This window comes from Vitis vinifera, chromosome 9 (assembly GCF_030704535.1).
Source record: "Vitis vinifera cultivar Pinot Noir 40024 chromosome 9, ASM3070453v1".
Lineage (NCBI taxonomy): Eukaryota > Viridiplantae > Streptophyta > Magnoliopsida > Vitales > Vitaceae > Vitis > Vitis vinifera.
In genome coordinates this window covers 770,739-788,977 of record NC_081813.1, presented here as the reverse complement: position 1 = coordinate 788,977, position 18,239 = coordinate 770,739, and the positions used below count along the sequence as shown (strand labels likewise).

Sequence of the window (18,239 nt, the reverse complement as noted above, 5' to 3'; positions counted from 1 at the left end):
TTAAAATTCTCAATTTACATAATTTACCTCTTTAAAGCATAAATTTCTCAACCCCAATTTCTAAACCCTACTTACAAAACTTGCATCTTTAAATAACTCTCCTAAATTCCGCTTTTTAAATTTAATCTAGATTTCTGAAATTTCGTTTTTCTTATATTTATTTATCTAATCGTTATCCATTCATTTATCTATTTAAATTTAAAATTTACATATTTAAATAATTTTCCTAAATTCCGCATTTTAAATTTAATCCAGATTCCCGAAATTCCAATCTTTTATATGTATTTATCTAACTATTATCACCTTATCCATTTATTTATCTATTTAAATTTAAAATTTACATCTTTGAATAATTCTCCTAAATTCCGCTCTTTTAAATTTAATCTGATTTCCGAATTCCTCAAAACTTCTGATTTCCGAGCTAAATTCCTAATCTCGAAAATTTTCGTATTCCCATTAATTTATTTAATCATTAGTATTTTATTTATTTATTTTAAAACTCAAATTTAAATCAATTCTTTAAAACTTCGGATTTCCGAATTAAATTCCTAATCCCGAAGATTTCTGTATTCCCATTAATTAATTTAATCATCGGTGTTTTATTTATTTATTTATTTATTTCAAAACTCTATTTTAAATCAAAATTCTTTAAAATTTCTGGTTTCCGAATTAAATTCCTAATCTCGAAAATTTCCATATTCCCATTAATTCATTTAATCATTAGTATTCTATTTATTTATTTCGAAACTCCATTTTAAACCAGTTCTTAAAAACTTCTGATTTCCGCATTAAATTCTTGATCCCAAAAATTCTCATATTCACATTAATTTATTTAATCATCAGTATTTTATTTATTTATTTATTTCAAAACTCTATTTTAAATCAAAATTCTTTAAAACTTCTGATTTCCGAATTAAGTTCCTAATCCCGAAAATTTCTATATTCCCATTAATTTATTTAATCATTAGTATTTTATTCATTTATTTTAAAACTCCATTTTAAATCATTCATTTAAAACTTTTGATTTCCAAATTAAATTTCTATTTCCGAAAATTCCAATATTCACATTATTTTATTTAATTATTATTATTCCATTTATTTATTCTAAAATTCCATTTTAAACAATTCATTAAAATTTCCAACTTCTGATTTAATTTCTAATTCCAAAATTCCAATACTCACATTAATCTATTTAATTATTATTATTTTAGTTCTTTATTTTGAAATTCCATTTTAAGCAATTATTCAAAATTCCAATTTCCGAATTTAATTTCCGATTTCCAAAATTCTAATTTCTTTCAAATTTAATATCCAAAATTCCAAATCTTAAATCTAATTCTCAACACTCCAATCTTCAAATAATTTTCGAGACTCCAATTTTCAAATGAATTTCAAAAATCAAATTTTCCCCTCGAACTGTTTTATTTCCACTTGGATTCTCAAATAAACCTTCTATTCTCCTTGGTTTTTATATAAACATTAATGTGATTCTCGTAATTCTAAGATAATGGAATTTGTGAGACTAATTCATGCAAAAATAAATCGGGCTTTGGTGGGCCCCCCACATATGTGATTTCATGACTAATTGATTGATTGATTTATTTATTTATTTGCCATGCGTGATTGATTTACTCTGTTCTTGATATACATATAATCATTCTGTGTTTATTCACTAACCCCATTCCATGATAGCGCGTTGTTGTTTGCTGCCCAGGTACGCATTCAGTCATTCTGATCATTCACTATACATATTCTGATTCTCATATACGCATGATTGATGTGAGTATCCATTGACTTTCTTATTGATTGCCACATCAGCTTCATTTTATTAGTAGAGACCCGACTTTAGGGACTTAGAGGGGTGCTATGGTCTTTACCGTACCTTCCTGATAAGTAACCTGACCCCCGAGCCCGATCCGGTTTTTCGCAGATCACCTTTTCCAAAATAAGGAGTCACACTTAGGGTTTTTCTTTCTTATTTTGTTTGCCCTTTAAAAATAAAACAAAAATAAGTGGCGACTCCAAGTCATTTTCAAATAATCAATAAAAAATCAAATTTTCAAATAAAATCTAGCTCGTCATCGAGTGGGAAACGCATGAGCCGAAATGCGGGGTCCACACATATCTAAATAATAAAAAAATATGCACATAAGTAGGAAATTTTTACATTATTTATGAAGAATAAGTCAAGAAATTAAACTATTTTTTCATATTTCAATTTTCAAACATTATTTTGAAAATAAAAATAATTAACAACTATTTTTAAAAATTCATAATTATTTTTAAAAATGTTACCAAATATACCTTAAAATAAACTATGAAAATCATAGTTTACAAACCACTCAAATGTTTTATATCATAATTGATTTTTCTTTTAACATAACTAAAAACAATTTTTGTAAAAGCAAGAACAATATCAGTTTCAACTCTAAAAAAAGTAAGCTTTTAGCTTTTCAAAAATCATTTAAATAATTCTTAATAATTTTGAGTTCATCTATTAGATTAATTATATCATAAAATCATTCAATTGTATTAGAGGAGTTTTCCTTTGGCAGGTGATAAAAAAAAATCACAATATTTTAAATTGAATTAATAGGAATTATGGAAAAAAAAATAATTTAAATCAGTAATGCAATTTTCAGAAATCAAATTTATTTATTTACATCTAATATCTCAAATTTTTATTTATAAGATGGAAACAATTATTATTTAAAACTATTTAAAAATAATATTAAATATAATTGAAATTTTATGGAATTTTCTTCAAATTAATTTTCATCCACATTCTCATATAGTGGTCCATTTTTTTGGTAGTGAGTAGCACTTTTCATTGTCATCATTAATTTAAGAATGTGATCAAATTATAAATAATGTAATGAAAATTATTAAAAATATGTTATATAATATGAAAAATATGAATGAGATACGAAAAATATGATTGTAATATTATAAAAAAACGAACACATGACAAAATAATCAAACATATCAATGGTTGACATCCCACGTTAAATGGATTTCCTATAGGATTGAAAAGTTTTTTTTACACTAATATATTAGCATTAAAATTTTTGCTTATAAATATAAAGCTTCTATTAGGATAACAAGTGATACAAGGCCTTCTGTTTGTACAACAAGTTCCAATAAAGATTTTTGAAAGAGTTAAAGAGAAGAAAACACACAAGAAAATTGTAAAAAGAATTTTGGCTAAAGGTTGAGTCAATTGTTCTCTTTCAGAATGTGACATGCGAGTGTTTGTGATCATAAGAACTCCTGTGTAACAGAAAAGCTCCTCTGTAACAAACTTCTAACGACTCCTCTAACTCATAACTGACTAATCAGCGCTTAAAGCAGCAAGTCTGCATTGCTCCACTGCTCTAAGCTCCTCGCCTCTCTCTATGCTCCCAATCTCTCTTCAATTCACAGTTCGTTGCTCTTTCCTCTCTCTTCATACCTAACGAACTCTTTTAATCTGTTTGAAGGCTGAGAAACTGTAGGAAACATGAAAGAAACTGCTTGTTTTGGGTGTCAGCTGAGCCTAGTATCGTCACAACTTGGAGTTTCTTTCGGTTTCTTTGGTTTTCTTCGCTTTCAGATGGTGAATTTTTTAATCGATTTTGATTTTTGATTTGTGAGTTCTGATCCTGAAGTCGACTGTGGGATGATCGTTGAATGTGCAGATATGTTCGCGAGGAGCGAGTACATGTTTTTGAGTGAGATCGATCTCAGCGTCGTCCATCCAGGCTATTACGTCAATGGCAAGTGGAAGGGCCGCAGCAGCTCGATGGTCACCTCTGTGAATCCTGTAGACAATGAGGTTCAGATCCTGTTCCATTCATCTTTTGTTTTCTGGAATTTAATCCAAAATCCGAGAAATTAAACTCTGTTCGATTCGTAGTGAAATGATCATGGTTTCAGTTGATTCGTGTATTTTCATTGTTCTTCTAAATTTGTTTAAAGAACTGCAAATTACGAATGAATCTTGAAATTAAAATAGAAAAAGAAAATTTATGTTATAACTTATAAGCATTGAAAAATAATTGCTATTTGAAAATTAGGATCGAGAAAAAGGGCTGAAATTAGTACCGAGACATGGAAATTGTGGACAAAAACTTTCAGAAAAAAAAAAAATCAAAATATTAGATGGATTGATGAAGATATCACACATCTTGTTGATTCAGACAATTGCTGCGGTTACGGAGGGTTCCATTGAAGATTATGAGGAAGGCATCCAAGCTTGCAGTAAAGCAGCCAAGCTATGGATGAAAGTGAGATCATCATCTTTGAGATTTATTGCTTTCTAGATTTTTTTTTATTCCTTTTTAAATATGCCTTCTGGAATATCTTACATAGTATTACAACTCATAATGCATATGCTGCATTTACTGTCTCAGACTCCGGTAAGTAAGAGATGCGAGATTGTTAGACAGATAGGTGATGCTTTGAGAGCCAAACTCCAGCTATTCGGTCGGCTTGTGTCACTTGAGGTGGGAAAGATATTAGTGGCAGGAATTGGGGAGGTTCAGGTTTGTTTTATCACTTGTCAATTAGCAGTAAAATTGTTTATTAATTATTTGTCGGATATGAACGTCAACTGACTCCCCGCTAAATGATTAGCTATTGAAATAAATATGTATTAGTTAGAAAGAATTGCACATTGGAAATATCTCATCCCTTCATGTGATGTTGTGGATCAAAAGCATAATTCATTGGATGAAGTAACAATCCAACTTTTATGGCCTTTTTTTCTCTGTCTGTTCAAAAAAATTTAGGATTAAATTAAAAATGCACAAAAATCCTAATTTGATTGTTTCAGCGGCATGTCTTTTGGCCCGAATTATGAATGAAAATAGAAATGTGAAAACCACTTAAAATCTATAAATAAGGAAAGCTAGCGAAAATATCTTTATAAATATTTTAAGTTTTAATGGAAAAAATTTATAAGAAAAAAATGGGATATAGATGTAAGGAAAATGGCTCACTACAATGTAACCGGGTGGACAAAATAACTCATAATTCTCTTTATCATTGATTGAACCATGTTAGAATGTTATATATCTTTTAGTATGATTTGCTTTATTTTTATATTCTTCCTTTAATATGTTTACATTAACAATTTCATAGACTCCCGTGTGTACTCAACATTATTATTTTTATTATTATTATTATTATTATTGCCTTTTGGAGTAAATATTAATTGCGTTTATCATATTAATTGTTACATTTCTTTCTTTTTTTTTTCCTGTGAATATTTGTTTTTGGACAATGTGAATGGAAACCCGTGCTGGAAGAAAACCTTAGTAGTCTACAATTGAAATTTATGAATCCAACTCCAGCCGCGCCATTGTTTGCAGGAAGTTATTGACATGTGTGATTATGCCGCGGGGTTAAGTGAGAAACTGAATCTAAATGCATCAATCAGACATGAGCGTGAGTTTACACATTGATACCATTGCTGAAATATATATTTAGTGATCAATATTATCTTTGATCCAACTGCCTTTACTTTCGAACAATCATCACATGAGATTGGAATTTCCTTTTCAGTCCCAAGTAAGCCCTGGAATAACTTTGTTTAATTCGTCTACAGGTCAAAATCATGTAACATTGCAGGTGTGCCGCATGTTTCTGCTTCTGGACTTGGCTAGATATGTATATGGGTCATACTACTGCTGACATTTTGTGCATGTTGTCTATTGCAGCTACGTAATCCTTTCGGAGTGGTTGGTGTAATTACACCTTTCAATTTTCCATGTGCTGTTCTCGGTGAGTTTCATTCGTGATTTGCATGAATTTAATTTGATACTTGGGAGCTTGATATGTGAATTAAATTCAGAGTAAGGTCATTAGAGGGGGTTGTTTCCTTCCTTTTATTTTGTATTATGTGATCTGTTTTTCAAAAATAATTTTCTATTCTTTTTTTTAAAAAAAAAAATCACATTTGATAATTAAAAAATAGAAAACAATTTTATGTTCTTAAAAATAAAATAAAAAACATGATATTTTAAAATATATATTTTTTACTTGTTTTTCACCGTTTTCACTTAAGTTTTTATAACTATTTTAAAAAATAATTATACAAAAATATGAAGAATGATTAAAACAATAAAGTAATATATATAAATATTATTTCTATTAAAGACAAGTTAAAAATATTTGAAATTCTCAAATAGATTTATATTTTGTAAAACATTAAAGAATAAGTTTAAATAATTGTTTTAAATAACTATTTTTCGGATCTATTTTCAAAAGAACTTAAACTTTAAGAACCCTACCCAATTGAGTTCTTGACCCACAAATCAATGGGGACAATTAGCAATGCCAAGATATTGCTTCCATCTTGGCCACAGTTATTTATATTATGCCTATGAAGTGTTTGTGAAGCAAGCATTACTCTGAAAGCAGGCAAAATGCATGGTACTAAAAGTACATATACTTTTCTGGATAGCTTGTGCAAGGATTATACTTACATAGATCCACTAAGTGTTATTTTTATGCAAATAAATACTGATTCAAGTGTTGCCCCAATCTTTATGGTTGAGATGCTTTGTTTTGCATTTTTCATTAAAAGAGTAAGTTCAATGTTTGGATAAAGAAGAGACATAACTAAGATTCTATTTTTGAAGTATTTTTTAAATTAGTAGTTCTAAAAAAATAGATTTATAAAATAATTTTAAATAATTTTTATATTTTTATATTTATAGATATATTTTAAAAATAACTTTTATATGTAGTATTTTATTTTTAATTATTCTCCATTTTATATAATTATTTTTTAAAACAACCATAAAAAAAAACCAAGTGAAAACAAATAAAAGATATTTTCAAAAATTAAATATTCTATTTTCTATTTTTTAAAAACAAAAAACTAATTATCAAACGTATTTTATATTTTCTTCTTTAGAAAAGCAATTAGCAAACAAATCTATATATCCATTTCATTTAATATGTCTGTTATTACTTATTAGGATCTTTCTCTCCCTATTAATAGTTGGTATGGACACTTTTTTCCAGAGTTAACTATTTTTCAGACAATTTGACTATCAATAATGATAAAAATAGGATTAAGCTTTATACTTAATCAGTTTAAAATATAGCATAATTTAATAAAATTTTGAATTTTGCATTAGAAAATGGTTTATCTTTGTACAAACCAAAATATTTATCTTTGAAGTATGTTTGATATTTAACTTTAGTTGATGTATCAAATAGAACATTTTCAGCAGATTTTTCATTGAAAAATAAAATGAACTCCCTTCCACCTTCTTATATTATCTTTATGTAATGTGTTTCTTTAGGTCGGAATGCTTGCATGGCACTAGTCACTGGTAATTGTGTTGTCTGGTAACCTTTGATTCTGACTCATAACTCATTTTCTACTTTTTCATTGTCTTTAAAGGTTTTTTTTTCTATATTGGTTGCACGAACTTATGAATCATTTTTTCTCAATAGTGCCTTTCATGTTTCATTGATTTATTAATGCATTGATAGACCAATTCCTGTCTACTTCCTGTTAATGCAAGATATCATTTCTACACGTCCAAAAATAAAGCACTCTTATCTATTATGCACCTCTATAAAAGATGCCTACACCTTTTTATGGAGCCAATGGTTCCAGTCTGGAAAATCTTCCTTCTCCGTTCCTGCATATTATAATTGGATTGCTTGTAAATTGTAATAAATCTGGCATTAACTGTGGTCTCTGGACTATGAATCAGCTTCTAACATGACCTTGAACTTAGAGAAACTATCTGGGTGCCTCGTCCAGTTTGTATTGTTTGTAGCAAACAAGTAAAGAAACTTGAAGGTGTAGTTTTTATTATGTATAGGAACAGTTGAAGATTAAGAATGTATTTTTAAAGAAAAAGAGGTCAACCCTGGGAGGCTTCTTTTTGTGTCTTCCCTTGGTACATCAGTCCATAATATGCCATTTCTGCTATGTTATATAACCCCATTTTGCCTTTCTGTGCATATCTCAATGCATACTCATATTCGAACATGACTAATTCCTTCTATGCAATGAATCGCAGGAAAGGTTCTCGAACAACACCTTTGGTGACCATTGCAATTACAAAGTTGGTAGCTGGGGTTTTAAAGAACAACAATTTACCAGGTGCAATTTTCACTTCCTTTTGTGGGGGTGCTCCAATTGGTCAAGCAATGGCAGAGGATAAACGCATACCGCTAGTTTCATTCACAGGAACTTCCAAGGTAATCTCTATGATGTTTTTGTTTATGGATTTGTTTTCAAAAGTCATTTGATTATTCATTCATTCTTGCAACTCGCAATATAAATGCATCTTTTTCTCGAGGAATATCAAACCACAGGCTTGCTTCACTTGGTACTATCAGATCTGTATTTACCCTTCTGATATCTTAAGCTACTTCTGTTTGAAAAGATATATTTTGGATGTTCATATGAGAATATTTCTTAAATTTCCATTGATAAAATTTCAAAGTGAGGAAAAGATAAAACAGAAACCTTTCTTCATGCGTCAGCTTGAGATATAAACCATTCTCTTGCCCCTGTTAGTTGTGGAATATCTATATACTTCTGGTTCTGAGACACTGAAAATCTTCATGCCTATTTTGATCCAAGAGACCAATCCCCATGACAATTTTATGTGTACTTGTTCATTTCTACTGGGCTACACATTTTCCAACTTCGATCTGCAATTAAATTATGCAATTGAAATAGTTCAATCTGCATTCGATTCACTGCTGTTTATGCCCAACTACAGGTGGGGCTAATGGTTCAACAGAGGGTGAATGATAGATTTGGTAAATGTTTGCTTGAATTAAGTGGGAATAATGCCATAACTGTCATGGGTGATGCTGATATTCCGCTAGTTGTTCAAGCTGTTCTGCTTGATGCTGTTGGCATAGCTGGTCAATGCCGCATAACATGTCACAGGCTGGTATTCAAAAATCTTTTACCTTTGACTGAAATTTTATATGGTGACAGAGGCCAATCTTGAAGCTAAATTTTTTATTTGCTTGTACCGTAGTTTATTCAAGAAACTATATATGAACTAGTAATTGAGCGACTACTTCTAGAATACACACTTGTTACCATTGGCATGGGAGATCCATTAAAGACAGGTACGTTACTTGGGCCATTACATACCAAAGCCTTAAAGAGGAACTTCCGGACGGTGATGCAGAAAATCAAGTCTCAGGTATGTACTCTCTCTTGTACCTCAACCAATGTTTTAAACTGTCAAGTTTTTTCCTCCCTAATGTGACAAAGGTTTTGAATTTACATATAACTGGGTATTCACAACAATATACAGATGGAGACTTTCTTTTCCCAAGTTCTTCAAGTTCCATTAGCTCTGAGCTATCTAAATGATTCTGAGATGTGAAGCTCCTTTAGTTCCATCCTGGGGCTTGTACATATTGATTTCTACATACCATTACAAGATTGCCCTGCAACTATTTCATTGCCGTTTTTATCAAAATCTTGCATTGGGCATTGATTATTTCATCTTTATCAGTAAATCAGTAACTCCAGTCACTGATGTTTTGCAGGGAGGGAAGGTCTTTATAGGTGATGTAGTGAGCACTGTGGGAAATTTTGTGCGGCCCACCATTGTTGAGATTTCTCCAAATGCAGATGTTGTGAAAGAAGAATTGTTTGTTCCAGTTCTTTATGTTATCAAGTTTACGGTAGCCTCTTCATGATTCAAGTATTAGTTTATACATGTATTCACACTTTCTCATTCCTTAAAACTAAACTCTTTATGCAGACTTTTGAAGAGGCAATGCAAATAAACAACTCCATCTCCCCAGGATCAAGTAATTCTATCTTCACCCGCAAGCCTCATCTTGTCGTCCCAGGGATTAGGTGCGTGTTTCAGTAATTTATTACTCGTTTTTATGAGGCAATTAAATTCTTTTTCACTTTGAATGAGAGCAATACTTGACTGAGGCTCTCCTGATGGCCTTTGATATAGTAAATATATATAAATAAATAAAAATCAAATTACCTTCAAAAATGTCCAAAAATTCTAATTTAATTGTTTTACTGGCAAAAAAAGTGTGAATGAAATTACCAATATAAGAACCACTCAAAATTTCAGGGAACGAAAGCCTTAACATTCATTGTAAGACATACTAACAGGTCGCTTGGAATTGACTGTGGCATTGTCAATGTAAACTTACCTACAAGGGGCCGCGGTGGAGCAGGAAGTGACTCATGGGAACAATACACGCGGCGCACAATATGGTAAAGCTAGTCTTGTTGATTCTCTTAGCCGAGTCGATACTCACATTTCTCATCCTTCTTTTGATATTTTAAGCTACTGTCAGTCTCTTATATTGTTGGAGTGTCCAAATTTTCCTAGCTCATTCTTTTTTTTTTTTTCCTTTCTTTTTCAAGCTTTCGTTATCATCTACATTTCACATTGATACCCAAGTAACATTTTGACAGTACAATCAACTACGGAGATGAATCATCATTTTGACAGGAATGATTTTTTGCTTGTAGATATGCCTATGGTAAGGTACTTTGTGCTTTTATTATCTTCAACTTTCCAGACATTTTTTATTATATATTATTAGTTGTAGCATTTATGGCTTATCTCTGTTTTCTGTATGTAGGGGCCAACAGCTTCTCTGCAACCCCGGCCAGAGCCACATTGTCTGCCTTGGTGGTTTCAGTTGTTCTTAATAGAGCTTTGGCCAGAGAATTCATTAGTGTGAAACTGAGTTTGTACTGATCCCTTCTGTTTCTAAATAAGAGCCAACAATAAAACAAAGAAAAATCACACCAAATATAGCTTTCTCTTGGTGTATTAGTTTGCATTTCCCTGAAAATCTCCATCCAAGCAGCCCGTTAAGGTGCCCAATTGGTTAGAACGAATGTCATGATGTGTAGGAGAGTGTCCGGTCCTGGTTCGATTCGGGCCATTATTGAAACTAATAAAAATTATTTTTAAAAACTAATTAAAAATATTTTAAGTTTTGAAATAGAGTTTTATTTTTTTTTAAATTATTATCAAACCCAACTTTACACTTGTAACCTCCTCGTATCCCTCCATTTTGTGAGGTCATGCTCTCGAGTGACTCCACTCTGAAATGATCCCTGGAAAAGGGACTTTGGGATCGAATCCTACTTTCTATTAGAGTCAGAGATTTTATTGGTACGTCACTACCTCCTCTCTTCTGTATCTCTGCATTATGCGCTATCACGGCCCTTGAGTAGGCCAAATGTTAAAGGCCACAGCCGCCACACTCTCAAGCTGACCGTGGCAGTGCCCTGTGAGATGGGGCTCCTAATGAGCAAAATAAATGCATTGTTTTTTTAGTCAGTTATCAGTTACCCTATTTGGTATGGTCTCTTGAAAAGATTGTTGGCATCAGCCACCAAAATGGAGCATTTGCCCTCTTTTAGTAACCACGTATTTTCAAGGATGAAGTTGATATTTTATTTTTTAAATTTTAAGGAAAATGTTAAGGTACCCTGATAATTAAGAACAAAAGATCCCGTAACATCATCTAATTAGTAGTGCATTTTCTATAGGTACCCAACAAGTACATTTATAAACCATACCATAATCTGCCCATTTTCCTTAATGATATCGGTTTGGCACAAATTGTTTGATTTTAGGAAGTGAGAGTCCATGAATTTCCTAAATGGGCATAGCCTTTGTGAACATTGATAATGTCTGTTTCTATTTATATAACGTCACCAACCACTGCTTTGGCCAGTAGAGGCTACGTTATTGAGCCACCTTTTTCAATTAAATATCTAAAATTGTCAGATCATAAAGCAAGTAGGACCTTTCTTCTTGTCTAAAAAAATTTCCGTTTACGCCTGCCTATACCTTATAATTGGCATTAAATAATTTGAAATAATATTAGTTAAAATAAATGGAGATTTGGTTCAAACTGCAATTGTGTATATTCTACACACCTTCCTCCAACTTGGTATTGTTATCATTATTACTTGAAGATTAATTCAGAGGACTTGACGTATAATCAAATATAGATGATGCTTCCCCCCTTTGCCCTCATTTTCGAGAAAGTCTTCTAATTCAATTCCACATACCAAAAGGGAAAAAGAAAATATCAATTTAGGAAAATTCTATTGGGTATAATGAGTAGAGATGAAGAAAATCACAGGAGGATAAGAGGGATAAGGAGTTTCTAGGCTTTTTTTGACTTGGGGGATGAGAATTTTCAAGAAATTCTCAAGGTAGAATCTTTGTTAAAAGGATAACTAGATAAGCTTTCCATCTTATTGGTGTTATTTATTAGAATTTTACTTTTTTTTTAGGGTTTTTTGGTTATGGCTGGCTTGATCATGAAAAGTATTAGAAAAAGAAATAAAATTAGAAAGAAATCTTTTTTTTAATTGATTTATATAAAATAAAAAATTACAAAGATGATTATTTATTTATGTAAAATAAAATAAATAAATTTGAGTAAACAGGTATAAAATATTTATTAAGAATTTTATTTATTTATTTATTATTTTCACTTTTTTTTTTCTTTTTTTTTACTTTTCTAACTCGTTTTAAAAATAAAACTAAAAATATGTTTGATAGTAATTTTAAAAAATGTTTCTAATATTTATAATACTTAAAAAATTTCATCTATTAAAAATACTAAAAATACTTTCTATCATCACTATCAACATATTCTAAATCTTATAATTTATTTGATAATGATTTTAAAAAACGTTTTTAACCTAAAAATTGAAAAGAAATTAGAAGCTTGGTATAATTTGAAAAAATTATTCATAGTGGTTTTTGAGAACACACGACCATTAAAAATAATTTAAGTAAAAATACCTTCAAACTCACTTTTAATTTATTATAATTTTCATTCTACTTTATTTTTCTTCAACGAATATAAGAAAAGTCAAGATAAATGCATTCCTCATTAATTAAACTCTCTTCTCATTAAAGATTTCTCATATAAAAAAAATTATAAATTTTTTCTTTTCCTTGAAATTTTCAAAGTCAATATAACTTCCCCCATGTGAATACATTTATGTCCAATCACATAATTCAAATAAGACAAAGGATGAATGAATCACATGAATAAATTTTTAATGTATACTTGTATAATTTAGGAGATTGAAGATGGGTGTGAACAGTCTGAAAAATCAGAGCTCCATTATTGGGTTGGTTAGGTGAAGTGATTTTCAAGGAAGGTAGGAGAAACAAAGTCTTATAATTGTTGGAAGTTTCTACACACTTGTATAAGGAAGTAGTGTACATATATTTATTTATTTATTTTATAAAAGGAAAACCTCCATTTTCAAAGATTATGACAGTTAATTGCCAAGTATTATATTCTACATCATATTAGCTGGCTAGAAAATTTGCTTTCTTGGGGGTGTTTGGTTCGTGAGAATTTAGATCTGTTTGGTTTAAGTCCAGTTCTCTGCCAAAGTGAAAAGCATTTAAATTGAGATTAAAGAAATGGATTCAATGTTGGGTACACCAAACAGGCATGATTACAAAAGGTCATTTCGTTTTTATTTTGGTTTTGGCCTTTTCTGATGTGAGAATTTGTTTTTGCAGTACGAGAATCTGTGGTGAGAATTATGAGCTTGGTGATGCAGATGAGTCCAAAGTTTTTGTGGTTGCAGGTGACCCCATTTTGAACAATAATTTATTTTTATTTTTATTTTTTTTATAGCCACCCATTTTGTACTGACTTATTTCATCATTTGCTCACTTTATAAATGTTAAATTTTATTTTTATTTTTTATTTTTCATTACTTTTTATTCCTTAATGAGAACGAATTTTTAATAAAAAATTTTAAATAAAAATTTTAAAAACTTTTGGCCGCTGCAACCAGTGATCCACTTCACCATCATTTCCAGAAGCTACTTTACAGCAAAAAGAAAAAAACAAATTAAGTGCAGCTCTGACTCCTATTAACTAATCAACCTCAAATCTTTGCTGTCACTCTCTCTATTTGTGCCACTGAGATCCCTTTAAAGAAATTAAAATAACCCAAAAACAAAAAAAAATCACCATGAAAAAGCTTTGGAATAGAGTATGCACTTCAATATTATATATATATATATATATATAATGACTCGTGTTTATTTTATAAATATTTAAATAAAATTAAGTAAAATATTTTATATAATTAAAAAATATATTAAATGCTATGCTTAGTTTCAAAATTTTATTAAAGAAAAATAAATTGATAAGAATTTTTTTTTTTATGTATGGTTTTATAAAAGAATATCAAATATAATTAAAATTAACAAGAAATTTATATATTTTTAATTTATTTAATTTTTATTTAAAAAGTAAAAATAAATTTAAAGTAGTATATAAATTAATTTATTAAATTTAAACTTACTTTTTTTTATTTTACTTTTTCTTTCTATTTTTTTTCTTTCATATTTTTCTCAAAATATATATAAAATGTCGAATCGATTTGTAGATGTTGAAAAAAAAATTGAAACAATGATGATAATGATAATAATAATCATGTATTATATTATTGTGTCTCTATCTATAATCCTAGGTGTTTCTTTTTTTTTTTTTTTTCTTTTGTTTACAATTGTTTTTGTAAGGTCACTTATTTTTATTTTTTCAACCGATTAATCATAATTCATCTAGTAAGGTCGTGCGCCCACCATTCACCAACCCCATTTCCATCCATCATCACATGCACAAGGTGGTGGTGGCCACGTCCACCTCAATTCAATTCTATGAACTTCTTTTTTTTTCCTTTTTTTTTTGCCAATTATTAGGATTATTCAGAGACTCTTTCCCTAGTCTTTAGCTTAACTGCATCTTCTTCTCTATTGGAGGCAAAATTAGGCACTAATAATCCATTGTTCCCAAGCGAGTGAAGGGAGCAAAATTTGTAAGATATGGGGGATTCGTACTTCCAAGAAACACTACACTTGGAGAATCCCAAAAAGAAAGTGCCGAACCCCCTCAATAATGAAACGAGAATCGAAAGTTAGATTTCCTATCATCCTCCATTAGACAAATTCCATACACTTTAAATCGCAGAATAACACCTGGAAAATTCATTGAATGCCCAGTAGACCGAATGAGAACCAAAAGTACACACTCCACGTTGCATCGAATCTCCTCCATGGCAAAAGTCTCCTTTGTTGGGTTTAAATTCCTGAAATTGACGGACCAAAGAGGGGGATAATTCTTGCTATTTTGTGCTTTTGAATGAATTTGGGGTGTATTTGAAGTGTTTTTTAAAATTAGTTTTTTTACTTTTTAAAATAAAAAATAATTTTTTATTGTATAATCTTCCGCTAATATTTGAATCCCAAACAGAATATTGGAAATAATTGAGAGGAAATTTTTTTTTCTAAATTCAATTACTTGATTCCTAAAAAATTGTTCAAAAAATATTATTAAATTTCCCTTTTTATTTTTTCCTTTGTCATATCAATCATGAGAAGCCTATCATTTTTCTTAAAATAATTAAATATCACTGACCCACTTATTTTATGCAGAAAATTACAAAAGAAAAAAAATAGAGAAAAAAAGGTTATAAATTTAAATTCTAGGAACATGAACAAGTTCTAAATCATAAAACCAGTTTGTTTTTTTTAATATTTTATATTTTTTTTTTCACAATTGAGATAAAACTTTTCGCTGTTTACAACTGTTTTATTCTTCATAGCCATTTACCTTCCTTCTTCATATCGCCACTAAATTAATCAGCCAGACAACGTCGGAAAGCAGCTTTCCGATCGAGTCAGCGCCGGACGCGGAATCTCTTGGCTCTGCCTCACTGGACTATTCGGCGTCGACCTCAAAGCTCTGGGAGAATCCAAGCTTCGACGGAGAAGCTGACGCATGGCGGAGATGAGGTGGAAGGTGGGGTTCGACGGCGGACTCGAGGACCTGAAGTTTTTGCAGAAGTTCATGTGCTGGTCCACGGCTTCTTCGGTGCTTATCAGCCTCTGGAACCTCTTCATCTGAATCATCTCTTCCTTCACCGCCTCGGAGCACAAGCCGCATATCCATCTCCCATTGTATCGCTCTCGAACCGTCTCGATGTACTCAGGCGTGCATTCCTCGGTGAGTCCGCAGCAATCGCATTTTGCGAATTCCACCTCGATTTGTGAAATGATCTTGGTTGAAGCTTCTTGCGCCGACATCACTATTAGTATTGGTGTGTTGATCACTGTTGCAGACATCCGTTCCTGGAAAACCTAAGAACAATACCGAAGTATATAAATAAATACATGATATAAAATTTTGATTTCGAAAATCCAAATTCGAATCTTTTGTTTCTTGTTTTTATGTTTGGGAAAACACTTCTTATACTTTTGGCGCGTCGAGTTTGGTTTTCTAAAACAGCATTCTACAATCAGAAGGCCAACACCTTTTGGTAACAGTTTTTGAAAGCTGTTTTGGAAAGGGAGACGTGGAAAACTGATGTGCTTTTTCGGTGTTCTTGGAAAACGATTTCCAGAAATAGTAAAACTCTAACATATTTCATTCTTCTCCTCCCAACCTCTTCTGACAAACTTGGTTTCTCTGGAAATGGAACCATACAGCGCCTTGATTTTCTAGCAAACTCTGCGATAATCAAAACTCGTAAGAAAAACACTAAATCAGCAAAAGAGCCACTCCGATTTGTTTCTCGGATATTTTCACTGGTAAAACAACCGATTTCATAAAAATCAAGGCTATTTGCCTATTCAAACTTCAAAGAATCACTTGGAAGAAGCTTTTCCAGTTAAACAGCATTATTCGTCTCAAAAATGAAAAAACTGAAAAACAAAACAATCAATGGAGATTTTTTTACAAGAAAATTACCAGAAGAAGCGAATCCAAACAAATCAAAATTTTCTCTCTCTTTCTCGCTTTAACTCTGCTTCTTTCACTCTTCTTCTCGACGCTATCTCTCCTTCTCCCACTCTCCTTCAACCTTCGCTTCTCCGATGTCAAAAACCTCACACATCAAAGACATTTCAGGGAAAAAAAAAACACCTCACAACAACTCCAATCAATCAGCCAACAGATCAATCTCTCAAAAAAACACAAAAATAAAAAATTCCAGAGATCCAACACCACTTCCACAAATAAAACAAACTGAAAATCAGAGCGAGAGAAGCTGAGAATCAGAAAGAAAATTAATTGGTGTTTGGCTCTGAAAAGTGAAGCGTCTAGAGAGAGAGAATATATATATATATATATATATATATATATATATATATATATATATATATATGTATATAGATATAGAGATGTTCGATTGTTTGGCTTTTGCAAAGTCTCCAATGATTGGTGGGTTTGGAGATAGTAATTTTTTTTTTTTAATTCCACGTCCGCGCAGTGCTGGCACTCATTTCTGGCCGTAGAATAATGATTGCCAGCTCAGCATTATCATGTTTTGTTCAGAGTCTTAGCCAAGATGTGCTGTTCGGAAATTTTCCCATTCTACGACCAATCTCGGCCCGCCTAGTGTGTTCCACCAACGTGTACGATACAGCTTTCAAGACGGTTTCCCATTTTATTTATTTATTTATTTAGTTTTGGAGAAAGGTTTCAGAAAAAGAAAATCTCGTATTCGGTGGATATTAGCACAAAACAAGAATATTCATTTACCATTTTGGAAAAAAAAAAATAATTTTTTAATGAGATTTTAAATTATTTCCTATTTATTTTAGAGTTCTCTAAAAATAGAAATTTAAAAAAAAAATCTTTATATTGAAATAATATTATTATATTCCTTTATTTTGAATTAAGTAATGTGATTGTCCTTTTCAATTTTAATCATTTCAATATAGAAAAAAACAAGTGATTGAATAAAAAGGATTTAATCTTATTAGGAAAATCTTTGTTACATTGCTTTTTTCGATGGCTTAGAAGCAATTTTATAAACTATATTCGATCTGAGATATCAAAATAAATACTGAAATTAACAGTATTCAACTATGTACAAAAACAGAATTAAATTTTAAGAGAATATTTTCCACAAAATTAAATAAAGTATTTTTTTAAAGAATGTTTAAAATTTTGTTTGTATTTTTTAAAATAGGAGATTTTATAAAAAATTATGACTATATCACATCATCGCTCTCTTTCTATAAAAAAAGAAAAAATTAAACATGAAAAATGTTAGAAATAAAATTACACATGATATGCCAATGAGCAAAAAAAATTATATTCCTACATGTATAAGGGCACATTGAACCTTAAATGAATAATATTTACATAATTAAAAATAAATTATTACAAATAATATCAAAACCAAATCCGTACTGTAATGTGGGGGTGTT

At 30.5% G+C, this 18,239-nt stretch overlaps 2 protein-coding genes across 7 annotated transcripts; one reads left to right on the top strand and one right to left on the bottom strand.

Annotated features, from left to right (window-relative positions):
* The first annotated feature begins 3,272 nt into the window (after positions 1-3,272).
* LOC100261802 (aldehyde dehydrogenase family 7 member B4) lies at positions 3,273-10,932 on the top strand. 5 transcript variants are annotated; one of them, XM_019222040.2, is made up of 16 exons: positions 3,273-3,422; positions 3,678-3,814; positions 4,179-4,265; positions 4,392-4,523; positions 5,352-5,427; positions 5,588-5,610; positions 5,700-5,763; positions 7,296-7,341; positions 8,028-8,208; positions 8,739-8,915; positions 9,006-9,176; positions 9,529-9,666; positions 9,747-9,844; positions 10,109-10,225; positions 10,430-10,497; positions 10,600-10,932. In XM_019222040.2, the coding sequence occupies exons 2-15, from the start codon at positions 3,680-3,682 to the stop codon at positions 10,461-10,463; spliced, it is 1,479 nt and encodes a 492-aa protein (XP_019077585.1). In that variant the 5' UTR covers positions 3,273-3,422; positions 3,678-3,679; the 3' UTR covers positions 10,464-10,497; positions 10,600-10,932. The 5 variants fall into 5 exon arrangements, with proteins under 5 accessions (XP_019077585.1, XP_019077586.1, XP_019077588.1 ...); XM_019222041.2 differs by having other exon boundaries at positions 10,430-10,502; XM_019222043.2 differs by having other exon boundaries at positions 3,274-3,422; positions 10,169-10,225.
* Positions 10,933-15,479: 4,547 nt separating this feature from the next.
* On the bottom strand, positions 15,480-17,139 carry LOC100256554 (uncharacterized). 2 transcript variants are annotated; one of them, XM_002272326.4, is made up of 3 exons: positions 16,774-17,139; positions 16,469-16,533; positions 15,480-16,163 (listed from the first exon to the last, which is right to left on the bottom strand). In XM_002272326.4, the coding sequence occupies exons 2-3, from the start codon at positions 16,505-16,507 to the stop codon at positions 15,666-15,668; spliced, it is 537 nt and encodes a 178-aa protein (XP_002272362.1). In that variant the 5' UTR covers positions 16,508-16,533; positions 16,774-17,139; the 3' UTR covers positions 15,480-15,665. The 2 variants fall into 2 exon arrangements, with proteins under 2 accessions (XP_002272362.1, XP_002272316.1); XM_002272280.5 differs by lacking the exon at positions 16,469-16,533 and having other exon boundaries at positions 16,774-17,138.
* Between the last annotated feature and the right edge of the window lie 1,100 nt (positions 17,140-18,239).